The 26,286-nt window shown below is 32.2% G+C and overlaps 1 protein-coding gene across 3 annotated transcripts in view; it reads left to right on the plus strand.

Annotated features, from left to right (window-relative positions):
- Positions 1 to 26,286, plus strand: part of LOC114332529 (E3 ubiquitin-protein ligase Nedd-4) — a 209,835-nt gene that overhangs the window by 173,739 nt on the left and 9,810 nt on the right. For all 3 annotated transcript variants that reach the window (XM_028282340.2, XM_028282342.2, XM_028282341.2), the window contains 4 exons: positions 1,539 to 1,768; positions 4,484 to 4,605; positions 4,699 to 4,939; positions 19,922 to 20,150. In XM_028282340.2, coding sequence (XP_028138141.2) covers positions 1,539 to 1,768; positions 4,484 to 4,605; positions 4,699 to 4,939; positions 19,922 to 20,150 — 822 coding nt within the window. The remainder of the gene's footprint in view (positions 1 to 1,538; positions 1,769 to 4,483; positions 4,606 to 4,698; positions 4,940 to 19,921; positions 20,151 to 26,286) is intronic.

Genomic DNA, 26,286 nt, shown 5'->3' on the forward strand with positions numbered 1-26,286 from the left:
AAGATTGCTCAGGTTGGAAAACAAATTCTGGTCACAACCTAAGTCCGAGCTTTGTTTTAAAATTATTTACATAAGTTGGTTTATTCTAAAGATATAAATTAAAGTAATACATTAAGAGGAAACAGTAGCGATCAACAGGTAGCGAAAACGCGTTCCAAGATTGCGGCTGTAATTTTAAATATTTTTTCGAGATATTTGACACACGTATTCGTAATTTAATAAAGAATGGCGGTACAGAGCCCAATTTGAAAAATATATTAATATGTGGAAATTACTCTGTAATTAAATACAATATTAAAAAAACGAGCCTGTACCGCCATTAAGAAGAACAAAAAAATACACTTTCTTCAAATAAACTTTTTTATCCGATGCCTAGATTTTGTATCATTTTGGAACTACTAAAATTTTTTATTTCATTAGTAGTTCCAAAATGATACAAAATCTAGGCATCGGATAAAAAAGTTTATTTGAAGAAAGTATTTTTTTGTTCTTCTTAATGGCGGTACAGGCTGTTTTTTTAATATTGTATTTAATTATACAGTGCTAGTCAAAAGTCCGTACCCCCCCTCGTATCTTTTGAAAGGTTATACCTATAATAGTGAAATTTGGAGGGAGGAAATAAACGGACGTAAGCTTCTTAACTAGTCATGACAGGTGACGTAATAGTGACAGATGACTTTACAGCGCCACTGTGACAGATAATTTTAAATGGGTCCTTATAACAAGTGATACATCGTTTGAAAGGTATTGAAAATACCTATTCAGATATACTAATTTTATTCGAGTTTAAGCTAATTTTTAAGAATAAATGAAATAATATAAAATTGTAGTTTCGCATTTAATTAATAAAAATTCTAAATTCCGCCTATGATTACTTGTCAAAAAGGTTGATGTTGTCGTAAGAACTACTAGAGAATTGGAAAACGTCAACTTTTTGGACAAAAAAACCATAGGCGGACATTTGAATTTTTATTAATTAAATGCGAAACTACAATATTATATTTATTTAATTTATTCACCAAAATCAAAATCAACTTAAACGCAAAAAAATTAGTATGACTGAATAGGTATTTTGAATACCTTTCAAACGAGGTATCACTTGCCATAAGATCCCATTTAAAATTATCGGTGACAGTGGCTCTGTAACGTCATCTGTCACTATTACGTCACCTGTCATGACTAGTTAAGAAGCTTACGTCCGTTTATTTCCTCCCTCCAAATTTCACTATTATAGGTATAACCGTTCAAAAGATAAGAGGGGGGGTACGGACTTTTGACTAGCACTGTAGAGTAATTTCCACATATTAATATATTTTTCAAATTGGGCTCTGTACCGCCATTCTTTATTATATTACGAATACGTGTGCCAAATATCTCAAAAAAATATTCAAAATTACAGCCGCAATCTTGGAACGCGTTTTGGCTACCTGTTGATCGCTACTGTATCACCTTAAAGTATTATATAAACTATAAAGTATACTTTAAAGTATAAATTAAAGTAATAATTAAAAAATAAAAAAATCTAATTTGTGTTTCAGAACAACGTTCCAAATAAATTTGAGATTAAAATAAGAAGGAGGAGTATATTAGAAGATTCTTACCGAGTAATAACATCAGTATCTAGAATAGAGTTACTGAAAACAAAATTATGGGTGGAATTCGAGGGAGAAGTAGGATTAGATTATGGCGGCTTAGCTAGAGAATGGTTCTACCTATTATCAAAAGAAATGTTTAATCCGTATTATGGTCTCTTTGAATATTCTGCAATGTAAGTATGAAATATTTTATTTTACTACTACATAAAACACTTGCTGTGGGTTAGTAGATGTATCGGAAATATAATGGTATGTAAATGATATATAGATATTTTTACAAATAAAAGCACGGATATTGAGCACAGTTATTTATTAAATTTTGCCTAAGTACCCGAGCATCATCAGGGGCAGCTGAAATAAGCACAAAAACGCTATTCTAGAGATAGAAAAAAGTGGGAAAATGTCGACAAGAGCTCGAAGCTGATGTATAATAAAAAATTATAATAAAGTTGTAGACTTACTTTGTCAGAGAAATGAAGCTATACAGCACATCCTGGAATGTCGTAGACATTTACTTATATATAATACAAATAACACACACTGGACAAAGGACAAACAGATTAATATAATTGTTCGGAAGCTACATTATCGTCTATGTTTGGAGGTAAAATGGTTCTTGTTCTTTAGCAATTAAGTTTTCAAGTGATATTTGACAAAAGACAACTCAGATGGCTTTTACTAAAATTACTGACAGTGACAGTCCCTACAAAAGTGAACTACACATGAGCAAACTGAACATTGACCAATGATAATATACTGTACCGGGTGTCCCAATAAGAATGGCTCTCGGCCATATCTCAGGAACCGTTTATAGTAGAGCTTTGAAATAAAAAATTTTATAACAAAAGTTGCCTCAGGAAAAGCCTGGAAATTATTTTCATAATTGTAGGACCACCGCTAGAGGGCGTAATTGAATATCAATAATTAAAAAATCTAAATTGTACAAAATTTCCCTAATGAAGGGGCACTGGAAATCCGATCGTCGTATTCTTCATAAAATTCTACGCATATTTTATTCGACAAGTTTAGGTCTACCTTTGGAAATAAGAGGTGGGGGTGAGTGGGAACCTTGTTATGAAAAACTGGCTGTGAGTCCGGTTCTGCTTAATCAAATTTTGCAAACTTGGTCTTGTTGAAGACAGATCTTTTTCGTCAATGTAAAAGTTATGATTTCGAACCAACTTACTGAGTAATATGCCAGCTAGAAGGCGTTATTTAATTTTTTTCAGAAATCTAGTGTTCCTTGGAAAATATTAAATACAAACATGGATTTTTAATACCATATTACAAAATTAGACAAAATTAGCAACAGAATAGCGAAAACCGCATGTTAATACCTTTTTTCTATCTCGAGATATCTTACAAAACGTGTAAATTTAAAAACATAAATGTTACTGTCACCGGTAAACGAAATTCATTAAAAGTAGTGTGCTATGGAAACAACAAAGAAACATTTTCCAGCTGTCAACGTATATTAGGTCTTTTCAACGCTTCTCATTTGTTTCGAGCCTCGTTCATATCTCGTATATTAATATTATACACGGATTATACGGCATATGACAGAGGCTCGAAACAAATGAGAAGCGTTGAAAAGCCCTATTACAAAGAAATAAAAACAACTATTTAGTGATGACATAAACGTTCAAATTTTTGCATATCATTTTCGTTGCAAACGTTTACTCTTTCAAGAGTAGATTGAACAGCAGTCTCAATTTCTGCTCTCGATATGCTTTGAATGGCGTTTAGTATTCTCTGGATAATGTATTCTAGAGTAGTGTATAATGGGCAACAATTTGAATATTTAGGTCGTCACTAAGTAGTTCTTTTTGTTCTGTGTTATATTTAATTTTAATAGTATTGTTTCTCTTTATATTGTTGTTTTAATTAATTATATTTTTATACGTTGACATCTGGAAAATGTTATTTTGTTTATTTCCACAGCACACTACTTTTCATTAACTTAGTTTACCGGTGATAGTAACAGTTATGTATAAAATTTACACGTTTCTCGAGATATCTTGAGATAGACAAAAGGTATCGACATGCGGTTTTCGCTATTCTGTTGCTAATTTAATCTAATTTTATAAAGTATGATTAAAAATGCATACTTAAATTAAATAACGCCTCCCAGCTGGCTTATTACTTATTAGGATGGTTCAAAATTATCACGCTTACATTGAAGAAAAAGATCTGTCTTCAACAAGACCCAGTTTTCAAAATTTGATTTAGCAGAACCGGACTTACAGCCATTTTTTCATAACAAGGTTCCCACTCACCCCCACCTCTTATTTACAAAGGTAGAGTTAAACTTGTTAAATCAAATATGCGCATAATGTGATGAAGAATACAGTAATCGGATTTCCAGTGCCTCTTCATTAGGAAAATTTTGTAAAATTTAGATTTTTTTATTTTTGATATTCAATTACGCCCTCTAGCGGTGGACCCACAATTATGAAAATAATTTCCAGGCTTTTCCTGAGGTAACTTTTGTTATAAAATTTTTTATTTCAAAGCTCTACTATAAACGGTTCCTGAGATATGGCCGAGAGCCATTCTTATTGGGACACCCGGTACAACTGATCAGTAGTATAGAAGAAGCCACAGGAAGGAAATAAGAAATAATCAAAATATGTTAATTCCTAGATGTTGACTGTATAATACAGCTACCACATTCAAATACGTCAAACATAAGCGTCGTTGGACTGCGTTTTCACTCTAAAGTAGACGTTTATCAGTTTAGTTGCCATAAATAAAATGCGATTTATCTGTACCTACAGAAAATTATGCAAGAACATTGATTTAAAAAAATTTGCTTTGCGTAAATGTGTTTTCTAAACTATTTTCATTTGTTGTATTTTTGTATAAGCGTAGTAAATTTTTATTTTTAGGGACAATTACACTTTACAAATAAATCCGTTCTCAGGACTTTGCAACGAAGATCATCTCAGCTATTTTAAATTTATAGGACGAGTAGCAGGCATGGCCGTTTACCATGGAAAATTATTAGATGGTAATTTATTTTACTACAATTGATGTTATAACCCATCTTATTTAATCTTGTTTTAATATTGATATTAAATAATATTTTTTTTTCATTTTACAGCGTTCTTTATAAGACCTTTTTATAAAATGATGTTAACGAAAAGTATTGATCTAAAAGATATGGAGTCGGTTGATTCTGAATATTATAAGTCTCTTTTATGGATAAAGGAGAATGATCCATCGGATTTAGATTTAACGTTTTCTGTAGATGAAGAATCATTTGGTCATACATCAGTACACGAGCTTATCGAAGGAGGAGCTGACATTAATTTAGATAATTCCAACAAAGATGATTATATTAAGTAAGTGTGATTTAAAATGCCATTATTTTTTTAATTACAAAGTTTCATTATAAAATTTTATTGTAATCGGTGACGAACAAGAAATAACTTTTGTTTCGTAGAAAAAACTGTTCAGAAGTTTCTGGAAATTCGTCATGTAGAGTATCCGTTAGTCTACCGAAAACAGTGTCATTTGAAAAACATCTACACTCACCTGTACAAAAAACGGGCACCCCTTAAATTTTTGATAAAATTGTCGAAACACATTTTAATTTTTATTGTAACTTTTATCAATGATAGACATGTTCTGATAAAGGGTTTTAAAGTATGTTTTAAAAAGAAAATGCGTACGAAAAACTTTTATTTAAGAAGAACTATGCAAACTTACAAACTAATACAAAAAAAACTAAAATAACAAATTGGTATCGATTCATTTACTTCAGTGTTACAAAGAGCCTGCGCACTTTCAATGGCTTTTACTATGACATTTTTGTTTATTGCCGTTAAAAGTGTTTATTATTATTGTGCTTGTTTCAATTCTTGGCAATTTGAAGATGTCTTTGAGTGCAAAAAATGGTTGCTCTTATTCGGGACGGAAGAAGTTAAATTTACTTAGCTAACATATACGGAGTTTCACGCAGTACAGTGCAACGTGTATTTGCTCATTTTATAGAGACAGGAGCTTATACTCAACGTCCTGGAACAGGTCCCTAGAGAAAAACTACTCATCGGAACGACCGTTTTAGTATGTACCTTCAGTACTAAGAAATCGTCATTCATCTGCTATAGAGTTTAGAAATAGTCTTTAACATGTCAGGAACGAATGTTAGTGAACAAACCGTTAAAAGACGGTTAAATGAGGCTAATGTGAATGGTTGAAGACCCCCTACAGGGCCCGAACTTTCCAGGGAACATCGTGTGCCAGATTACATTTCGCTAGGAAGCATCGCGAATGGAATGCAGACGACTGGAGAAATGTGATGTTTACTGATGAGTCCAGATTTTGTCTCCGTTCCCCGGAAGGTCAAGAGCATAGAGAAGAGATGGTGAACCACATATCGAGTGCACTTTTATGGGACGGCTACACACAACGTCTTGCCTGAGAGCATGCCTGCAGAGACTCGTTTGTGCAGGTAAGAGCGTGTGTATGGACGGCAAGACTGTATCGCGCGCAGGCCTCCAAGCGCGGACTGTACTCTCGTCGACATGCTGAAGATTTTACCTGTGCAATTTTAGGTTCTACAGTTTTACTTGAACGTGTGGCCGGCAGTTCAGTCCGTTCTTCAGTTCCTCAAAAGTTTTCGAGGTGGATAGACCAAGACCAGACGAAATGAGCGGCATAAGAAGTGTTTCAAAACAATTCTTAACTGAATTTGAAGAAAAATGAAGCATACGCTTTTATTTAATACGTAATATTTTATTTTTAATTGATTCTAAAATAGGAAAATCTTTAAAATAATATAATTTTTTTATCGTTTTTTAAAGATTAACTATTATTTTTTCCAATATTGGTATACTACCATTGAAAAAAATTTATATACTTATATACCTCGTCCAATTTACTTACCGTTGCACGTCATCCGCGCCATAGCCTGTGACACGATACCAACACGAAATATTTAGGCGGTGGGTGTGTTCTTTTTTAGAATCAAAATAATTCTAAAGGGGAACACACCTACCGTCTAGATATTTCGTGTTGGTATCGTGTCACAGGCTATGGCGCGGATGACGTACAACGGTAAGTAAATTGGACGAGGTATATAATATACTGAAACTGTTTGTTTTCTTGTGGCATGTTTAATGTAATATTATCATTGTTTAACTGTCTAATTATACAATGCGATTATGTTTGTATGGGATTAAGCCATAATAATTGTAGGTGTAATGAAAAATACATTTCTTAATTAACTACTGTTTGACGTTTCTATTTCCACTCTGGAAATCGTCCTCAGAAAAAATTAAAAGAAAATTAAATATGAGAAATTTTCCTAGAATTTTCAAACCTAATTTTCTTTTAATTTTTTCTGCGGACGATTTTCGACGCGGACGAGTGCAAATCGACACGTCAAACAGTAGTTAATTAAGAAATTCTCCACAGGAGCCACTTTTTACTCCACTTACTTCTACAGCGTCGTTGCTTGTTTTTTGTTGCTTTTTTATTAGTAAACAATACAATAACGCTTCCATTAAAAAAAACCTCTTCCGTGCTGCTTATCGTGTTGAGTTCTCGAAAGACTGAAGTTTGCGCAGTCCAGTTTTTACGTAGTCTGCACGTGTGGACAACGTACGGTGTACCGTCTTTTTGTTCCGTCATGCCTGCAGAGTTTTGGACTGCACAGGCAAGACGTGTGTAGCCGGCCCATTAAAGCAGCTTTACATCAAGGCTATGCAAGTCTCATGCTATGCAAGTCCGTCTTGCATGGCATATCTCTTGCCTAGCCTGGCCTTTTTACGTCAGAGCTATTTCTGTGCAATTTTAGATACCACTTTCATTGTTGCCAATAGAAGAAATATATCAAAATATTAACTATTTCACTTGGAAATTTCAGTCCATAATTAAATATATTCAAATATAAATCACAAATTATTACATCCGATAAATACCATTTAAAGGCTATAGCGGGATAAGATGGTCAAAAATGCCCCCGCACCGATCAGCCCCGCTACTTATCTTTTCGATAAAGGATATAAAATTATGCCCTCATGCAAATTTTTAGCTTCCCAGATGTCCTAGAACGTCTTAACTCGAAAAAAGAAGAATTTTTAGGTTTTATTTTTTTTTTTGAGCGCCATTTTACTTTAAAAAATCTGAAAAAATTCAAGGGGTTGTATCTTTTGAATACAAAACAACCTGATTTTTTTCAGATTTTTGTAATGAAAAATAAGCTCAGGAAAAAAATTTTAAGTTTTCAAAAAAATTTTAGGTTATGATAATATGATTTGGCCAACTTTTAAATAGTATTTTTTATGTACTTTTTGCCGTTCTTTCGAATGGCAGAGGCAGAAATTTTAATATCTGTGCGGAAAGAACGAAAAAACCGAAAAAACGGTTTTTGGCTATCTCGAGATGCATCTTGGGACAGCCAATTTTAGAATTTAGGATCCTGACTACAACAACTGAAAAAAAAACTAAAAGTGTGAATTTTGTCATAAAATTTGGTATGTGAGGTTATAACACTATTTGTAACAACTTTTCCAAATAACTTTTCGATATCTCTAACGCGAAGCAAATCGAATCGCACATCGAAAATTCACCCTGTTTGTGGATTCGCAGTAGGCCGTGTTTAAAATTTAAAATTCAGTTAATTTTTTTAAAAATTGTGAACCATCAACCTGTATGCCTGTGCAAAATTTCAAATATGTACATATTTTGATAGCCGAAACATAGGGGTGTCTTTATACTCTGGGCTAATTAGCAAAATTCATGGAAAAGTTATTTACCAGCAATTTTATTGCTGAAATCGAATTATAAGATCATATATATTAATAATATAGGTATACAAAGTCCGCAGATAGTGTGCTACTTTTTTTTATAAACAAAATGGCGTCGACAAATCGTATTTTTTTCAATTATTGCTCTATAACTTCGAAGATTTTAACTTTACAACAAAAACACCCAAATAAAAATTCACCGCAATTAAATTCTGCATAGAGATATGTTTTTCACGATTTGCTCCGACGAAAATTTTTCTCGGAAAATGCGGGTTTTCCTAACAAAAACTCTAATTTTCAAATAAAGTTTTAGGTAAGTAATTATTAATCAATAATTAAATAACTTAGTGACATCAAATCTTTCTTGGTATAGATTGTAATTCCAGAAGCCGGTGAAAATTAAAGGAATATTTTAGCAACAATTCAATTGTTAATTAACAATTTACGATCGCAATAATAACCAAAATAATCATGAGACATTGATCAAACTTTTCAAGATTATAAAGTTGAGATGCTTATTTAATATTTTATCGACAAAATATAAATTTTTCTTTTTTTTGCATAATCTTTAAATTTTGAAAAAAAAAATAGTTATAATACGCTGGTCTAATTAGTAAAGTACAAAGAAAGGTTATTTACCAGCAATTTTATTGCTGGAATCAAATTATAAGATCCTATTTATTATTAATATAGGTATGCAAAGTCCGCAGATAGTGTGCTACTTTTTTATAAACAAAATGGCGCCGACAAATCGTACTTTTTTCAATTATTGCTCTGTAACTTCGAAGATTTTAACTTTACACCAGAAACACTCAAATAAAAATTCACCCCAATTTAATTCTACATAGAGGCATGTCTTTTCCGATTTACTCCGACGAAAATTTTCCTCGGAAAATGTTGGTTTTCCCAACAAAATCTCGAATTCTCAAATAATTTTTTTGGGCCAGTAATTATTTATCCATTATTATATAGCTTGGTGAAATAAAAGATTTCTTGGTATAGATTATAAATTCAGAAGCCGGTGAAAATGAAACGAATATTTTAGCAACAATTCAATTGTTAATTAACAATTTACAGTCGCAATAACAACAAAAATAATCATGAGACATTGATCAAATTTAGAAAGCTTATAAAGGTGTGATGCCTATTTAATATTTTGTCGACAAAATATAATTTTTTCATTTTTTTGCATAATCTTTAAATGTTTAAAAAAAATTGTTATAAACAAATTAACATTTCTCAGAAATTGTTTATTATATTCTAATTTTAAAAAATACTTAAAATGCGTATTTCATAGGTCTTGAAAATTAATGCTTTAAAAAAATTTTCCAACCATTTGCAAAAAAGTTATGAAACAGCAAAGTAAATATAAATTTTCTCCGTTGTTTATAATTTGTTTTAATTGTTTCAAAGCTTAAAAGTGAGTCTATGGTACAATCTAATTACTCACAAAAAATGTCAAAAATTAGTGCAATGGTTATATTTTAATCAAAGATTAAAAATACTTTTTTTGTAATTTTTAGCGCAAAAGTAGGCCTGATACAGAGTCGGAGCTAAAATGTTCACTCGAAGCGACTGACATACAGCATACATTATTTATTAAAAGTGTACGTCGCGCGGCTGATCGTCGCTCCGAGTGAAAATTTTAGCTACTACAGTACTGTATTACTCTACTTTCGCGCGTGTAAATTACAAAAAAATATATTTATAATCTTTAATTAAAATATAACCGTTAAACTCATAATCATTATTTTTTTGTAAATAATTAGCTTGTACTTTAAACTCACTTCTACGCTTTGAAAGAATTAAAAATAATAATAAACACCGTAGTAATCGTATGTTTACTTTGCTGTTTCATAACTTTTTTGTAAATGGTTGCAAAAAAGTTTTAAAGCATTCATTTTCAAGATATTTGAAATGCGCATTTTAGCTATTTTTTAAAATTATAATAAAATAAAAACTTTCTGAGAAACGTTAATTTGTTTATAACAATTTTTTTTAAACATTTAAAGATTATTCAAAAAACTAAAAAAATTATATTTTGTCGACAAAATATTAAATAGGCATCTCATCTTTATAAGATTTCAAAGTTTGATCAGTGTATCATAATTATTTTGGTTATTATTGCGACCGTAAATTATTAATTAACAATTGAATTGTTGCTAAAATATTCGTTTAATTTGCACCAGCTTCTGGAACTATAATCTAAACCAAAAAAGGTTTTAAGTCACCAAATTATTTAATTATTGGTAGATAATTACTTATCTAAAACTTTATTTGAAAATTAAAGATTTTGTTGGGAAAACCCGCATTTTCCGAGGAAAATTTTCGTCGGAGCAGATCGGGAAAAACACGTCTATATGCAGAATTTAATCATGGTGAATTTTTATTTGAGTGTTTTTGTTGTAAAGTTAAAATCTTCGGAGTTATAGAGCAATAATTGAAAAAAACACGATTTTCGGGCGCCATTTTGTTTATAAAAAAAGTAGCACACTATCTGAGGACTTTGCATACCTATATTATTAATATGTAAGATCTTATAATTCGATTCCAGCAATAAAATTGCTGGTAAATAACTTTTCCCAAAAATGGCCTATTCTCTGATAATCAGCCCAGACTATTATCTTAAATGCGACACACTGTATCTTATCAATGCGATAATTTATTGCAACTAATATAGTCGTATTTTTTATAGATTCAAAATATACAATCAAAATGCTGACTAATTCACTAATTTTATCATAAAAAGTTCAAATTGATTGCATTGAAGTATTGAACCAATTTATGCTTATTAATATATTATAATATTATAATAATTATAATATAACAGAGTTTTATGTATAGAAGCCCTCAAGTATCTCGGAAACGGCTTGCACGATTTTTATAGGTTTTGGTAGGTAGGGGTTTTCTAATGCAGCCGATATTACAGTGATAATTACATTGTTGTCAGATTTTATGTTTTTCTGGAAATCTAATGAACTTTCTTATTTCAAATGGAACTCCCTGTACATTTTTTTGCTACATTTATTAAATAAACAAATTATAAAAATCAATTTTTTCGGCCCGTGTAGACATTATTTTACGTTCTTTGGATCATTGGGAACAAAAAAGGTCTGTTGTAATTTTTCTCTAAAGTTAATCGTTTTCGAGTTATAAACAATTTAAAACTGAAAAAAATCGAATAATAACGATTTTCAAGGTTCAAAAACACAAATAAAAAATATTATTTTTGAAACTGCGGAGTACCCAAATTCAAGCTAAACACTTCTTCCAGCTCGCTATAAAATTTTTTGGCACGTTTTATCCTAAAACATTGCTTTTTAATAAATGTTAATGAAGCGCATATAAGAGGACGGGCGATCGGGCTGCATTAACAACTAAAAAACAATATTTTAGAATGAAACAAGCTCAAATTACTTACTGTTAACTGATAATATAAGGCTTTAATTTGAAGTTCTGTACTTCGCAGTTTCAAAAATAATATTTTTATTTGTGTTTTTAACCTTGAAAATCGTCATTATTCGATATCTTTTCAGTTTTAAATTATTTATAACTCGAAAACGATTAACTTTAGAGAAAAATTATAAGAGAACTTTTTTGTTCCCAATGGTTCAAAGAACGTAAAACAATGTCTACCCGGACCGAAAAAATTGATTTTTATAATTTGTTTAAAAAGTTTTTTTAAATAAATGTAGCAATAACTCCGAAATTATGGCCTTTAGGTATAGCGATTATAACATGGAAAATAATCAGTATTTCTTAAGGACTTCAAAACGCAAAAAATATACAGGGTGTTCCATTTGAAATAAGAAAGTTAATTAGATATTCAGAAAAACGGAAGATCTGACAACAATGTAAGTATTACTATAATATCGGCCACATTATAAAACCCTTACGCACCACATTCTATAAAAATCGTGCAAGCCGTTTCCGAGATAATTGAGGGTTTCCATATACACTGTGTCCGTAAAGTATGGAACAAATTCTTTTTTAGCTAAACAGAGCATTTTAAGAAATAATCCTGAAACACGTCGATTTTTGATTTTAATTTACCGTATTTTAAAACAATATTCTAATATACAGGGTGAATTACTTTCGAGTAATGACGTCACCGTCATTTTTTTTAAATGGAACACCCCCATTTTGTCTTAATTTTCGGATTACTCTAGCTGAGCTGATTCCAAAAATGTATCACATGTTGATTCAAATTGGTACAGGGTGGACAAAAATACAATAGATTTGTGTGTGTTCATACAGTAACGCGTTAGTTAAATTAACAATATTTTCAAAAATACTTATTTCATTTTTGATATTTTAATTATATTTTAATTTTAATTAATTTTTGATATTGTTTAGTTGAATATTTTAATTTAATATCAAAAATTAATTAAACTTTAATAATATGAGCATACACAAAACTATTGTATTTTTGTCCACCCTGTACCAATTTGAATCAATATGTGATACATTTTTGGAATCAGCTCAGCTAGAGTAATCCGAAAATTGAGACAAAATGGGGGTGTTCCATTTAAAAAAAATGACGGTGACGTCATTACTCGAAAGTAATTCACCCTGTATATTAGAATATTATTTTAAAACACCGTAAATTAAAATCAAAAATCGACGTGTTTCAGGATTATTTCTTAAAATGCTCTGTTTAGCTGAAAAAGAATTTGTTCCATACTTTACGGACACAGTGTATAAAACTCACTCTGTATATTATATTATATTATTACACATTAATTGGTTCAATACTTCAGTACAATCAATTTGAACTTTTTATGATAAAATTAGTGAATTAGTCAGTATTTTGATTGTATATTTTGAATATACAAAAAATACGACTATATTAGTTGCAATAAATTATCAAATTGATAAGATACAGAGTGTCGCATTTAAGATGAAGACACCCCTATGTTTCGACTATCAAAATATATACATATTTGAAATTTTGCAGTCGTACAGGGTGATGATTCACAATTTTTAAAATAGTCAACTGAACTTTAAATTTGAAACGCGGCCTACTGCGAATCCACAAACAGGGTGAATCTTCTATATGTGATTCGATTTGCTTCGCGTTAGAGATATCAAACAAAGATATTTGGAAAAGTTGTTTCAAATATATTATTATAACTCCAAATACAAAATTTTATGACAAAATTCAAACTTTTAGTTTTTTTCAGTTGTTAGGATCCTAAATCCTAAAATTGGCTGTCCCGAGATGCATCTCGAGACAGCCAAAAACGGTTTTTTCGATTTTTTCGTTCTTTCCGCTCAGATATTAAAAATTCTGCCTCTGCCATTCAAAAGAACGGCAAAAAGTACACAAAAAAATACTATTTAAAAGTTGGCCAAATCATATTATCTAAAAATTTTTTGAAAATATCAAAAATTTTTCCTGGGAATATTTTTTATTACAAAAATCTGAAAAAAATCAGGTTGTTTTGTGTCCAAAATATACAACCTCTTGAATTTTTTCAGATTTTTTAAAGTAAAATTGCGCTCACAAAAAAATAAAACCTCAAAATTCTTCTTTTCTTGATTTAAGACGTTCTAGGACCTCTGGGAAGCTAAAAATTTGCATGAGGGCATAATTTTATATCCTTTATCGAAAACATAAGTAGCGGGGCAGATCGGTGCGGGGGCATTTTTGACCATCTTATCCCGCTATAGCCTTTACACAATAAGGTTAAGTTTTTTCTAAACTATAAATTTTGTCATATTGGCAACGTGAATTTTGACAGGACTTGCATCAAAATAGCATGAAAAATAGAACATGTTTTAATTTTTCGTCTGTCACAGGAATTGCATGGAAATAGCGCGTGGGCATGCGGAGTAGCGTGATCTGTCTTGCATGGCTCTTGCCTAGCATGAAAATAGCATAATGTAAAACTGCCTTTAGAGTAAGTTTTCAAGGTGGTTTCGGTTAAAGTGTGGGCTGGTATATCTTTGTATGCGCGTACAGAATTGTATATTATCCCTGTGTGATCTCTGACCACTGAGGTATGTAAAAGAGATACTGCAACATTATTTTGTCCCGTATGAACCATTTATTGGAGAAAACACTAATAGTGGTAATGCAGCCCTCGTGCCGCCCACATTGTCGGAGAGTACTTGGTTTAAATGAAATTGGTTTTTCTCATATTGTATGGCCAGCGCACAGTCCTGATTTAAATCCCATCGAGCATGTTTGAGACAGGCTCGGTAGAAGTATTTGAAGCCGGGTACCTGCTTTTATGTACATTAACGATATGTCCAGAAGAATGAATGCCGTTATACAGGCTCGTGGAGGTAATACGAAGTCTTAATTAAATCCAGAATTAATTTGTTTGGTTTAATATTATCCAATATGTTTATCCGCTGTGAGCTCGTAGGTAGAGGGGATAATTAAAAGTTCGTGAGCGCCAGTAGTGACAAGTTGGTGAACTTCAGTTGGAAATTTGACATAAATGTGAAAGTGGATAATTTAAAACATTGAATTAAAAAGATTATAGGAAAAAATATTAGTTGACCAAAGCTGTGGCATATTTTTTTCTTAAATATACTTACGTTTCAAATAGTAAAATTTTGTTTTTTAACATTTTATAATATAATTAATCTATTAATCTAGTGCCATCTACACAACAATTGTGAAATTATCGGAAGCAGGAAAGAAGTAAAATAATATTCCAGTATTAGTTTAATTACATAAAATACAAATAAACTGTTTAAAATATATAATATATTTCGTTGAAATAATATAATAGACAAGTTGTTCTGAAGCTATTTCCTTGTGGCATTTTTATGATTAATTATTTATATGGGAAATAAGCCACAATTAAAATGAAAATAATAATTTTATTAACGTTTCGACGCCCAAATCGGGTGCCGTTGTCAAAATACAAAATATTACTAAAATAAACAAAAGTGTTGTTGCTAAGCAAAAAAATTCTTCTAATAATTTATTTAATCTCACTCATTTATATTGGCAATTCAGACATATATTATACATTTTAAAGTAGAAGACTTTAAAATGATATTGCCAATATTTATGAGTTGCGTTCCTGGGACGACTTACTGAAAGATAGTTCATTCGATTACATGAAATCAACCCCAACTCAAGAATATCCGTCATAAAAAATTATAGCATGTGATCTGTCTTTAAAAAGACAACCAAATGCAACGACAGTAAAATTCTCGCGTTAGAGACTTCATAGTAAATCACAAGGGAAAACCAGGAAAAACCCTGTGATACTATCCCGACATCGTAAGTATTTGGTCTTACATTAATTTACTCTCAAAAAATAATACCAAATTCTGACTTGTAACATGTTTAAATTATAAATAATATTAATAATATTAGATATATAAGTAATACTAAAATATAAAATATGTACTAGCTCGTATTATTGACTTACTAATCTTGGTATTTTCTTTCTATTGACTTCCTCTTTCAGTATGGGTAACCACATCCTACTGCATTCTCCCGAGGAATTTGCGACACAATTGGTTTCATTTAGCATAATTAGAGCCGCTTCTTTGATTTTTCTCTTTTTACTATCTGGTTCTTTCAGGACTATACTTGAATCTCTCCACTGAACTCTATGTTCATTATCCCATGCGTGTTGACATATTTGAGATCTGTCAAATTCTCTATTTTTAACATAAGATTGATGTTCACTTATTCGAACGTCTAATGGTCTTGATGTCTCACCTAAATAAAATTGTTCGCATTCACAAGGTATTTTATAAATGCAATTCTTTGTTCTTTCTTGATCATTGTTAGGTTTAGTTTTAGATAGAATAGATCTCAATGTGTTTGTTGTTTTGAATGTTGTTGAAATGTTGAATTTATTTCCTATTGTTTTAAGTTTCTCGGATAGTCCTTTTATATATGGTATTGATATTTTCCTCGTATTATTTCTGGTGAATGTGGTAGGATCCCGTTCTAAGTTGTTCTGTTCCATTCGATCCAATCTTGACAATTCCTTATTTATAAACGATAAAGGATAATCATTTTTTAATAAAACAGATGTTAACAATTGTTTTTCTGCTAAAAAGGAATTTTCATTAGAACAAGTAATTTTGGCTCTATCATATAAGGATTTAATGATTCCCTTTTTAACGTTGATGTTGTGATTTGACTTGTAATTGAGATATCTGTTGGTGTGTGTTGGTTTTCTATACACTTGAGTCTCATATCCAATATCCTTCTTTGAGATCAAAACATCGAGGAAAGGTAGGCTGTTATTATTATTAATGTATTACAATGGAAAAGGAATACAATAACAGCCTACCTTTCCTCGATGTTTTGATCTCAAAGAAGGATATTGGATATGAGACTCAAGTGTATAGAAAACCAACACACACCAACAGATATCTCAATTACAAGTCAAATCACAACATCAACGTTAAAAAGGGAATCATTAAATCCTTATATGATAGAGCCAAAATTACTTGTTCTAATGAAAATTCCTTTTTAGCAGAAAAACAATTGTTAACATCTGTTTTATTAAAAAATGATTATCCTTTATCGTTTATAAATAAGGAATTGTCAAGATTGGATCGAATGGAACAGAACAACTTAGAACGGGATCCTACAACATTCACCAGAAATAATACGAGGAAAATATCAATACCATATATAAAAGGACTATCCGAGAAACTTAAAACAATAGGAAATAAATTCAACATTTCAACAACATTCAAAACAACAAACACATTGAGATCTATTCTATCTAAAACTAAACCTAACAATGATCAAGAAAGAACAAAGAATTGCATTTATAAAATACCTTGTGAATGCGAACAATTTTATTTAGGTGAGACATCAAGACCATTAGACGTTAGAATAAGTGAACATCAATCTTATATTAAAAATAGAGAATTTGACAGATCTCAAATATGTCAACACGCATGGGATAATGAACATAGAGTTCAGTGGAGAGATTCAAGTATAGTCCTGAAAGAACCAGATAGTAAAAAGAGAAAAATCAAAGAAGCGGCTCTAATTATGCTAAATGAAACCAATTGTGTCGCAAATTCCTCGGGAGAATGCAGTAGGATGTGGTTACCCATACTGAAAGAGGAAGTCAATAGAAAGAAAATACCAAGATTAGTAAGTCAATAATACGAGCTAGTACATATTTTATATTTTAGTATTACTTATATATCTAATATTATTAATATTATTTATAATTTAAACATGTTACAAGTCAGAATTTGGTATTATTTTTTGAGAGTAAATTAATGTAAGACCAAATACTTACGATGTCGGGATAGTATCACAGGGTTTTTCCTGGTTTTCCCTTGTGATTTACTATGAAGTCTCTAACGCGAGAATTTTACTGTCGTTGCATTTGGTTGTCTTTTTAAAGACAGATCACATGCTATAATTTTTTATGACGGATATTCTTGAGTTGGGGTTGATTTCATGTAATCGAATGAACTATCTTTCAGTAAGTCGTCCCAGGAACGCAACTCATAAATATTGGCAATATCATTTTAAAGTCTTCTACTTTAAAATGTATAATATACGTCTGAATTGCCAATATAAATGAGTGAGATTAAATAAATTATTAGAAGAATTTTTTTGCTTAGCAACAACACTTTTGTTTATTTTAGTAATATTTTGTATTTTGACAACGGCACCCGATTTGGGCGTCGAAACGTTAATAAAATTATTATTTTCATTTTAACTGTGGCTTATTTCCCATATAAATAATGAATCATAATAGACAAGATTTACTTGCTATTATTCGCAATACTTTTCTCATTAAAGTTTCAACCGAAGTTGCACTAGTAATCCGCTAGTTGGCGATACCAGCGAAGCTCACAGAGAATATTGGATATTGATAGCTTCATACATATCTCTGTAAATAAACGGTTTTCATATGCATTTTCTATGTAAGACATACCTCAAAACCTTGTATCAGAGCGCTAATCGTCGATATTAGTTACAATAAAAAATAAAATATCTTTCGACAATTTTATCAAAAATTCAAGGGGTGCCCATTTTTCGTCCCGTTGAGTGTTAGGCCTGGATTCCGCGTACCAAAAAAAAGTTTATTAATAGCAAGCTGAAAATTTGTTAATAGCGTAACGGTGTCTAGTCGGACAAACTTTCGATGTACGGGTACACTGGAACAGGGGAAGTTTTAATTGTGGAACAGGTTAAAAATTTGGAACGTCATACTACGAAAACTTCCCATGCATTTTGTTGGACAGAACTTCCAATTAATTTATTACATTTTCATTAAACTCTCATGCAAAAATCAGACTGCTATTTATCAACAACATTCCTGTTATTTAACATGTTCTACGTGTCGGACTTATTAAAATGCCTCGGACAAACATTTTTTTATAATATAAAATTTGCTATTGAATAAACTTAAAAACAACCTGCTAGTTTTCACAATCATAAACTTGCCAGGATGACACGATCCACAATTAAAATCACGTTCCACAATTAAAACGTCCACTGTTCCGGTGTTTTTTTTTTGGTACGCGGGATCCAGGCCTATGTATATTGTGCAGAATATAATCGAGTTTATTATTCGTCTTTTTTTGCAATGAAACCTGCTTACTTCTCGACTTCTAAAAAGGGCGGTATTTCTACACAATTAGTAGTTATTGTAATTGTATTATAATAAAAATATTACAACAAGAAATGAGGAGGGTGACGCCCATGTAACAGATGTACGAAATTGTACTAATTGTACGAAAAACTCAAATTCATCATTTACTAATAAGAAAATTAAACTAAATAATGTAACTTATTCTGTAAACTGTAAATCTAAATAATAACTGTAACAACACACATGTAATTTTCTTATTAGTAAACCAAAAATTTGATTTTTTCGTACAATTGGTAGACTCATTCTGTTACATGTACATATGCGTCACCCTCCTTATCTTTGCACGATACGTTTTAGGAGATTAAAATTTGGCTAGCACAAATTATCCGAATCCTTTGCTCTATATCAGTGACGAGTGAAATGAATGTCGACAACGAATCAAGTAATCTGTTAACCCAGGTACTAAAATACCAAAATACATCTCATACATCTCAGATTACCCATCTGATTCGTCATCATTTTGTACTCTAATACAGAGTGGGGGGGAGTGTCGGAAGATGGCAAGGGCCCCGATTTGAATCAAAACGAAACCATTTATTTTCATTTTGTTTTATACCATACTCTGTATTAGAGTACAAAATGATGACGAATCAGATGGGTAATCTGAGATGCATTGTTGGAATATTTTCCTACGCGTCGCCCATTTGGTATTTTAGTACCTGGGTTAACAGATTACTTGACTCTCTGTCCACATTCATTTCATAGTTCCCCGTTAGACGTCGTTCTAACCATACTCCGGTATATATATTTCATTATTTATACCGAGCAGAACGGGCATTTTGATTCAGATTGGTCTTCTTGCAAAGCCTCTTTGATAACGGGTAAACCTAGAAACACCTGTCGGGGGATGGCAAGGGGCCCGATTTAAATCAAAACGAAACCGTTTATTTTCATTTTGAAAAACATAGTTGTTTATATATTTTCATATTGACTCACGTTAATTCGTTTATTGTAGATGCATAATCCAATGGAGGTTTGTGGGACGAGTACAAGAACAAATGAACGCTTTTCTAGAAGGATTCAGCGATTTAATACCATTAAATCTTATAAAAATCTTCGACGAACACGAATTGGAATTATTGATGTGCGGTATTCAACATATTGATGTTAAAGATTGGAAAGTCAACACATTGTACAAAGGAGATTATCATGCAAATCATATTGTGATCCAATGGTTTTGGAGGGTAAGTTTATATCTACTCTTATAAAATTCTAATGCGACAAGTCACACTGTCGGGGTCATTTGCACAGCACACTCCAGTTGAATTTATCTGTGGACATTTGTCGATATGTAAATAACGTTTAGAAGAAAAAGAAAAAACAATACAAATACGGACGCTCTAAACGAAATTTGTTAACTACCACAATGGAAAAGACTCACGAAGATTCTACCAACAGATGAACAGCTGCAGAAAAAAATTCAAACCCAGAATAATAGCCTGTAAAATAGGGACGGCTCTATAATTAGTAACAAGGAACAGATGGACGAAACATTTTGAAGAATTGCTTACTGGCAGTCAAGAAGATGGCGATATGGAGGGTCCCATGTTTCAAATGAATGAAGATTATCGGAAGCCACTCCCCATCAAAGAAGAAATCCATCTTAACACTAAAAAATCATAAAGCCCCCTGTTCGGATAATCTCCCTGCCAAACTTTTCAAAAACGGCGGGCGGCGGCGACACCCTCTTGAAACACATGCATAAACTGATAACTGCAATCTGGCACCAGAAAGAAACACCCACAGACTGGAAGTTGGATGTACGGTGTCTTCTACACAAAAAGGAAGAAATGATGGTGTGTGATAATAATTATAGAAGCATCACTCTACTCAATATGGCATATAAAGTGTTGTCCAACGTATTGTACAAAAGACTCCTCGCCTACGCCGAACATATAGTCGGAGGATCTAATCAGTGCGGTTTCCGCCCTAATAAATCAACGACGGACCAGATCTTTACAGTGAGGCAGATCCTTGAAAAACCGCTAGAGTTCGGCGTCGAGACCCACCACATATTCGTGGACTCAGTTAATAGAAGTAAACTTCTACTTGCTATGATAGAATTTCAAATACCGCTTCATCTTATCCAATTAATTGAACTTACACTTACAGCAGCAGAGAGCATGGAGAACATCCAAAACGATTTCTCAAGACCCCTCCATTGCAAAAATGGACTAAGACAGGGTGATGGACTATCGTGTCTCTTATTTAACCTGGCATTAGAAAAAATAATTCGAGAGTCCCAGATTAATACGAATGGTACTATCTTTAACAAATCAGTACAAATTGTCGGACACGCAGACGACATAGACATCATAGGTAGGTCCACAGAATCTCTGACTGAAGCATTTGGGTCGTTAAGAGCATCTGCACAGAGAATAGAACTAAATAAATGTTGAAAAGACCAAATGTATATGTTGCACTGGGTCAAACAACTCGACACCTACAAGAGTAATAATTGACGACCTAGAACTGGAAGGTGTCCACACCTTCATATACCTAGGCTCGCTGCTAACTAAAGATAACAATGTCAGTGAAGAAATTAAAAGAAGAATAGTGCTCGCCAATAAGTGTTAGTATGGCTTAAGAAGACAGATGGCCTCAAAACTACATAGAAAAATTAAATTGACTGTCTATAAAACACTAATAAGACCAGTGCTAACATATAGTTCAGAAACTTGGTCACTTACACAGAATGACCAAGAACTGCTCAAACGTTTCGAGCGAAAAATCCTAAGAAGAATATATGGAGGGATAAAAGAAAAGGTTTGTGGCGTAGACGTACAACTTTGAGTTGAATAAAAATTTTTAAGAACCTGACGTTGTAAAATTCATTAAGGTAGCACGCCTTAGATGGATAGAGCATGTAATCAGGCGAGAGGAAGATGTCATAGTCAGAAAAGTTTTGACCGAAGAGGGCCGATAGATAGGACAACTAGCAAGAGGAAGACAGAGACTTAGGTACCAAGACAACTTAGAGAATGATTTAAAATCTATTGGAATTAGAGCATGGAGAAGATTTGCCAGAAACAGGGGCGAATAGAAGATTGTTCTGAAGAAGGCTTTGGCTTGATGATGATAATTTTATTGTTTATATTTTAAACAAATTATATAGGTACATTATATTAAAATAATATTTTTATAATTGAATAAGGGAATTTTATTATTTATTTATTAGTTATATTTTACACAAATTATCTTATATTAATATGTCTTTAGTTTGACTTTAACGCTTCTGTCAAAATAAAGAAGGTACATATGCTTTATTCATACGTTAGTAGATGGCGTTAGGAGTTTATTGCATTATTTTAACCCATTAACCACCAAGGTATGAAATATATAAAATTTTTATAAAAATGATATTAGGCTTAGTTATTTATGGTGTTTTAATGGCAAATTTTGATATATTTTTTTAGCTTACAGGGTGTTCTTAAAAAATAATGTTGCGTTTTCGCATCAATTGTGGAATATGTTAAGAAATTAATGGAATACACTTTTATGGATCATGAGATTTATTTCAAAATTAAAAGTACAAAAGTAGTAAAACTAAATAAAATTTTTCTAAACAACAATAAAACTTAATATTGCAATGTATGAAAGCTGTTAAAACATGCAGAGTGTAAATGTACATTGCACTTTTGGTACACATATTATAATGGTTTGTCTTTTACATTGTCTGCATCTTCTTCTTGACTTTTGAGGGTGCCGTATTACGATGAATGTGGTTGACTATGTCAGTTCTCATTTATGTTGGTAATTCTGAATTTGTTGGCTTTTCTCGACCTTTGTATTTAGGAGCTTATGTACCCTTATTTTCGATGGCTGAGAATTACAGTCTTCTGACATTATTAGTACCATAACAATATAAGAGCGAAATTATAATTGCGATATTTTGTCATTTACCAATTTATAAATTGTTCATGCATTGACGATTGTACGTCTATAGTATTTATAAAAAATATCACTAGATGGAAAATATTGCGGAAAGACTCCTTAGAATAGATATGAGTAAAAACGAGAAGACAACAATTATTGTTGGGTATGGACCATCGGAAAATGAAGCCAAGGAACTCAAAGATAGCTTCTGGGAACAATTGCAGGACGAAATGGACCAAATAAATCATAAGGTCATAATAGTAGGCGATTTTAATGAGCGAGTGGGGTCAAGCAATGAATATGACTACCCTATAGGACCATATGGAGAAATGGTCAGGAATAATAATGGACAAAGAGTCATCGAGTTTTGCATCATGAATGATATGCAAGTTAGTAACACATTTTTTCAACACAAGGAGATTCATAAATACACACGAGTGATGGATTCGCGGAACGAAAAATCCGTTATTGACCTAGTATTAGTACAGAACAGATACAAAAATGAAATAGCGGACGTGCGTGTTAAAAGAGGCTATGAGATCAGCTCGGATCATTTTCTCGTTGAAACTAAAGTAAAGACAAGGAGAGAACAGGCATTTAATATTAAAAATGAAGAAAATCGCTACGAACAACCAAGTATTAAAGTATACAAACTTCAGTCTGAAAATATTAGGAAAGAATACTGTCGTAAATTAAATGAAGAAATACGTAAAACAAATTGGAAAAATGAGGAGGATATAGAAATATTATGGAACATTTTTAAGGAGCTGGTGTACGCAACTGGGAGTAAAGTATGTGGGGTAACGAAAGGAAGATATCTGAAAGGTACAGCTTGGTGGAATAATGACATAAAATTGGAAGTTTCGAAGAAGGAAAAATTGTGGAAAAAGTATATAAGCAATAAAAGTGAAAGTAATTATCAAGAATATAAGGAACAGAGAATACTGGTTAAAAATAAAATTAAAGAAGCTAAGAATCGACAATGGGAAGAATTTGGAAATAAAATGGAAAGTGATAGTAAGGGGAATGCGAAGTTGCTTTATAGGACTTTAAAAAATCTAAGACAAAAGAAATCAAACGGATTAACAGGTTTAGAGGACAAAGATGGTAACATATTATTAAAAAATGAAGAGATTACCGAAAGATGGCGAGAACATTTTATGGAGTTATTAATGGGAGACAACAACGAAATAGAGAATGACAGGGAGGAGTACAATTTAAATGAACAACAAGATGATGATGACATAACATACGAAGAATACAGGGAAGCAATTTTAAAATTAAAAAATGGCAAGGCTGCAGGACACGATAATATTAAGGCTGAGCTAATTAAATATATGGAAGGAGAAGGATTACAATTACTATGGAAGATCATAAGGAGCTGTTGGCGTACCGGATGCATACCTAGAGATTGGACGCTTGCAACTATTCTACCATTACACAAAAAAGGCGATAAACATAAGTGTTCTAACTATAGAGGAATGTCATTGTTGGTAGTTGCTAGTAAAATCTACGAAATAATACTAGAGAAAAAGCTGCGAGAAAAGATCGAGGCCACACTGGATGACAGCCAATGCGGCTTTAGGCCAGGGCGAGGTACAACCGATCTCATATTCACGGTGAGACAGTTATCAGAAAAAGCCCTAGAGCATAACAGTAAGTTGTATCTCTGTTTTGTGGACTTGGAAAAAGCATTTGATCGGGCGCCACGTAACAAGATGTGGGAAATATTAAACCGTAGAAATGTGAAACCGAAGTTAATCCAAGCAATAAAGAGTATATATAAATGTACACGTAATAATGTAAGAACGAACAATTGCTCATCTCTTGAATTCTACACAAGGACAGGTGTAAGACAAGGTGGTGTTCTGAGTCCTTTGTTATTTATCACTCTAATGGACGAAATTGCAAAAGAATGCAGGGGTAAGGTAAAAAGAACTAGGGTTGGGGTGTATAAACTTCAACAAGTTTGCGTGTCAGAGTTGATATATGCCGATGACCTGGTTATTGTGGCAAAATCAGAAAAATACTTGCAAGTAAATGTGAATGTTTGGAATGAAGCCTTTAAGAAATTTGGGATGAGAATAAATATTGAAAAAACAAGCTTTAGTAATATCGAAAACACAAGAAAATATAAATGTTAAGTTAAATAATGAGACCATTACACAAGTTGAGGACTTCAAGTATCTAGGATCAACAATGAATGGGCAAGGAAATATAGAACCAGAAATAAACAGCAGGGTAATGAGTGCAACAAAATTATACTATGCACTAAATAAAAGTTTTATTAGGAAGAAAGAAGTAAGCCTGAAAACAAAAATGAAAGTATTTCAAACCGTATACGAGCCGGTGCTACTCTACGGTAGTGAAACGTGGACAGTGAACGACAGCATCCGTAGTAAAATCCAAGCATGCGAAATGCGATATTTACGGGCGGTATCCGGGGTGACCAGACGTGATCGTATAAGAAATGAAGACATACGTGAAAGGTGCGGTGTTGGAAGGACCTTAGACAGACTTGAAACAAAACAGTTATCGTGGTTCGGACATATGGCGAGAATGAGTGAAGGTAGAACTGTAAAGAGGGTATGGAAAGCGGCATCTGACAACAAACGAAGAAGAGGTAGGCCAGCAAGAACGTGGAATGCAAATATTGGAAAGGCTTGCGGAAAAAGAAATATTGGGTGGAGAGAAGCAGAAAGACTAGCTACCGACCGAAAGGCATGGAGACGTCTCATTTCTCCACTTACCTTGACACCGTAAGGTACAAGAGGACGGCTTAAGTAAGTAAGTAAGTATTTATAAAAAGAGGCCACCACCTTTTCTTTCCTCTTACTCTTACATGATAATTGGTTATGCTGTTATCGTGTAGATGAACACCAACACCCCAGCACAAATTGGCAAATGACTCTACAATATCGCAGTTACAGTTTCGCTCTTATACTATTATGACGCTAATAAAATCAGAAGAAGGTAGTTCATTCGCCAGCGTAGATCAGGGTATATCAGCTTCTAAATCCAAAGGACGGGGAAGACCAAAAATTTCAGAATTACCGAAAGAAATGAGCACTAACAAAGAGAACCACATTCATGGTAACGGTACCCTGAAAAGTCAAGAAGAAGATACAGACAATGTAAAAGTCAAACTATGTTACCATGTATGTGTCAAAAGTGCAATGTACATTTACACTCTGCGTGTTTGGACAGCTTCCATACTGAAATATTTATTAAGTTTTATAGTTTTTTTACAACTATTTTATTTAGTTTTAATACTTTTGTACTTTTAATTTTGAAATAAATCTCATAATCCATAAAAGTGTATTTCATTTATTTCTTAACAGATTCCGCCATTGGTGCGAAAACGCAACATTAAGTTTGAATGCATGTAACTTTTTCTTGATAAAATGATTTAACTTTTTTGTTTGGTTATTGCTAAATATGTAG

Source organism: Diabrotica virgifera, chromosome 2 (genome assembly GCF_917563875.1).
Source record: "Diabrotica virgifera virgifera chromosome 2, PGI_DIABVI_V3a".
Classification (NCBI taxonomy): domain Eukaryota; kingdom Metazoa; phylum Arthropoda; class Insecta; order Coleoptera; family Chrysomelidae; genus Diabrotica; species Diabrotica virgifera.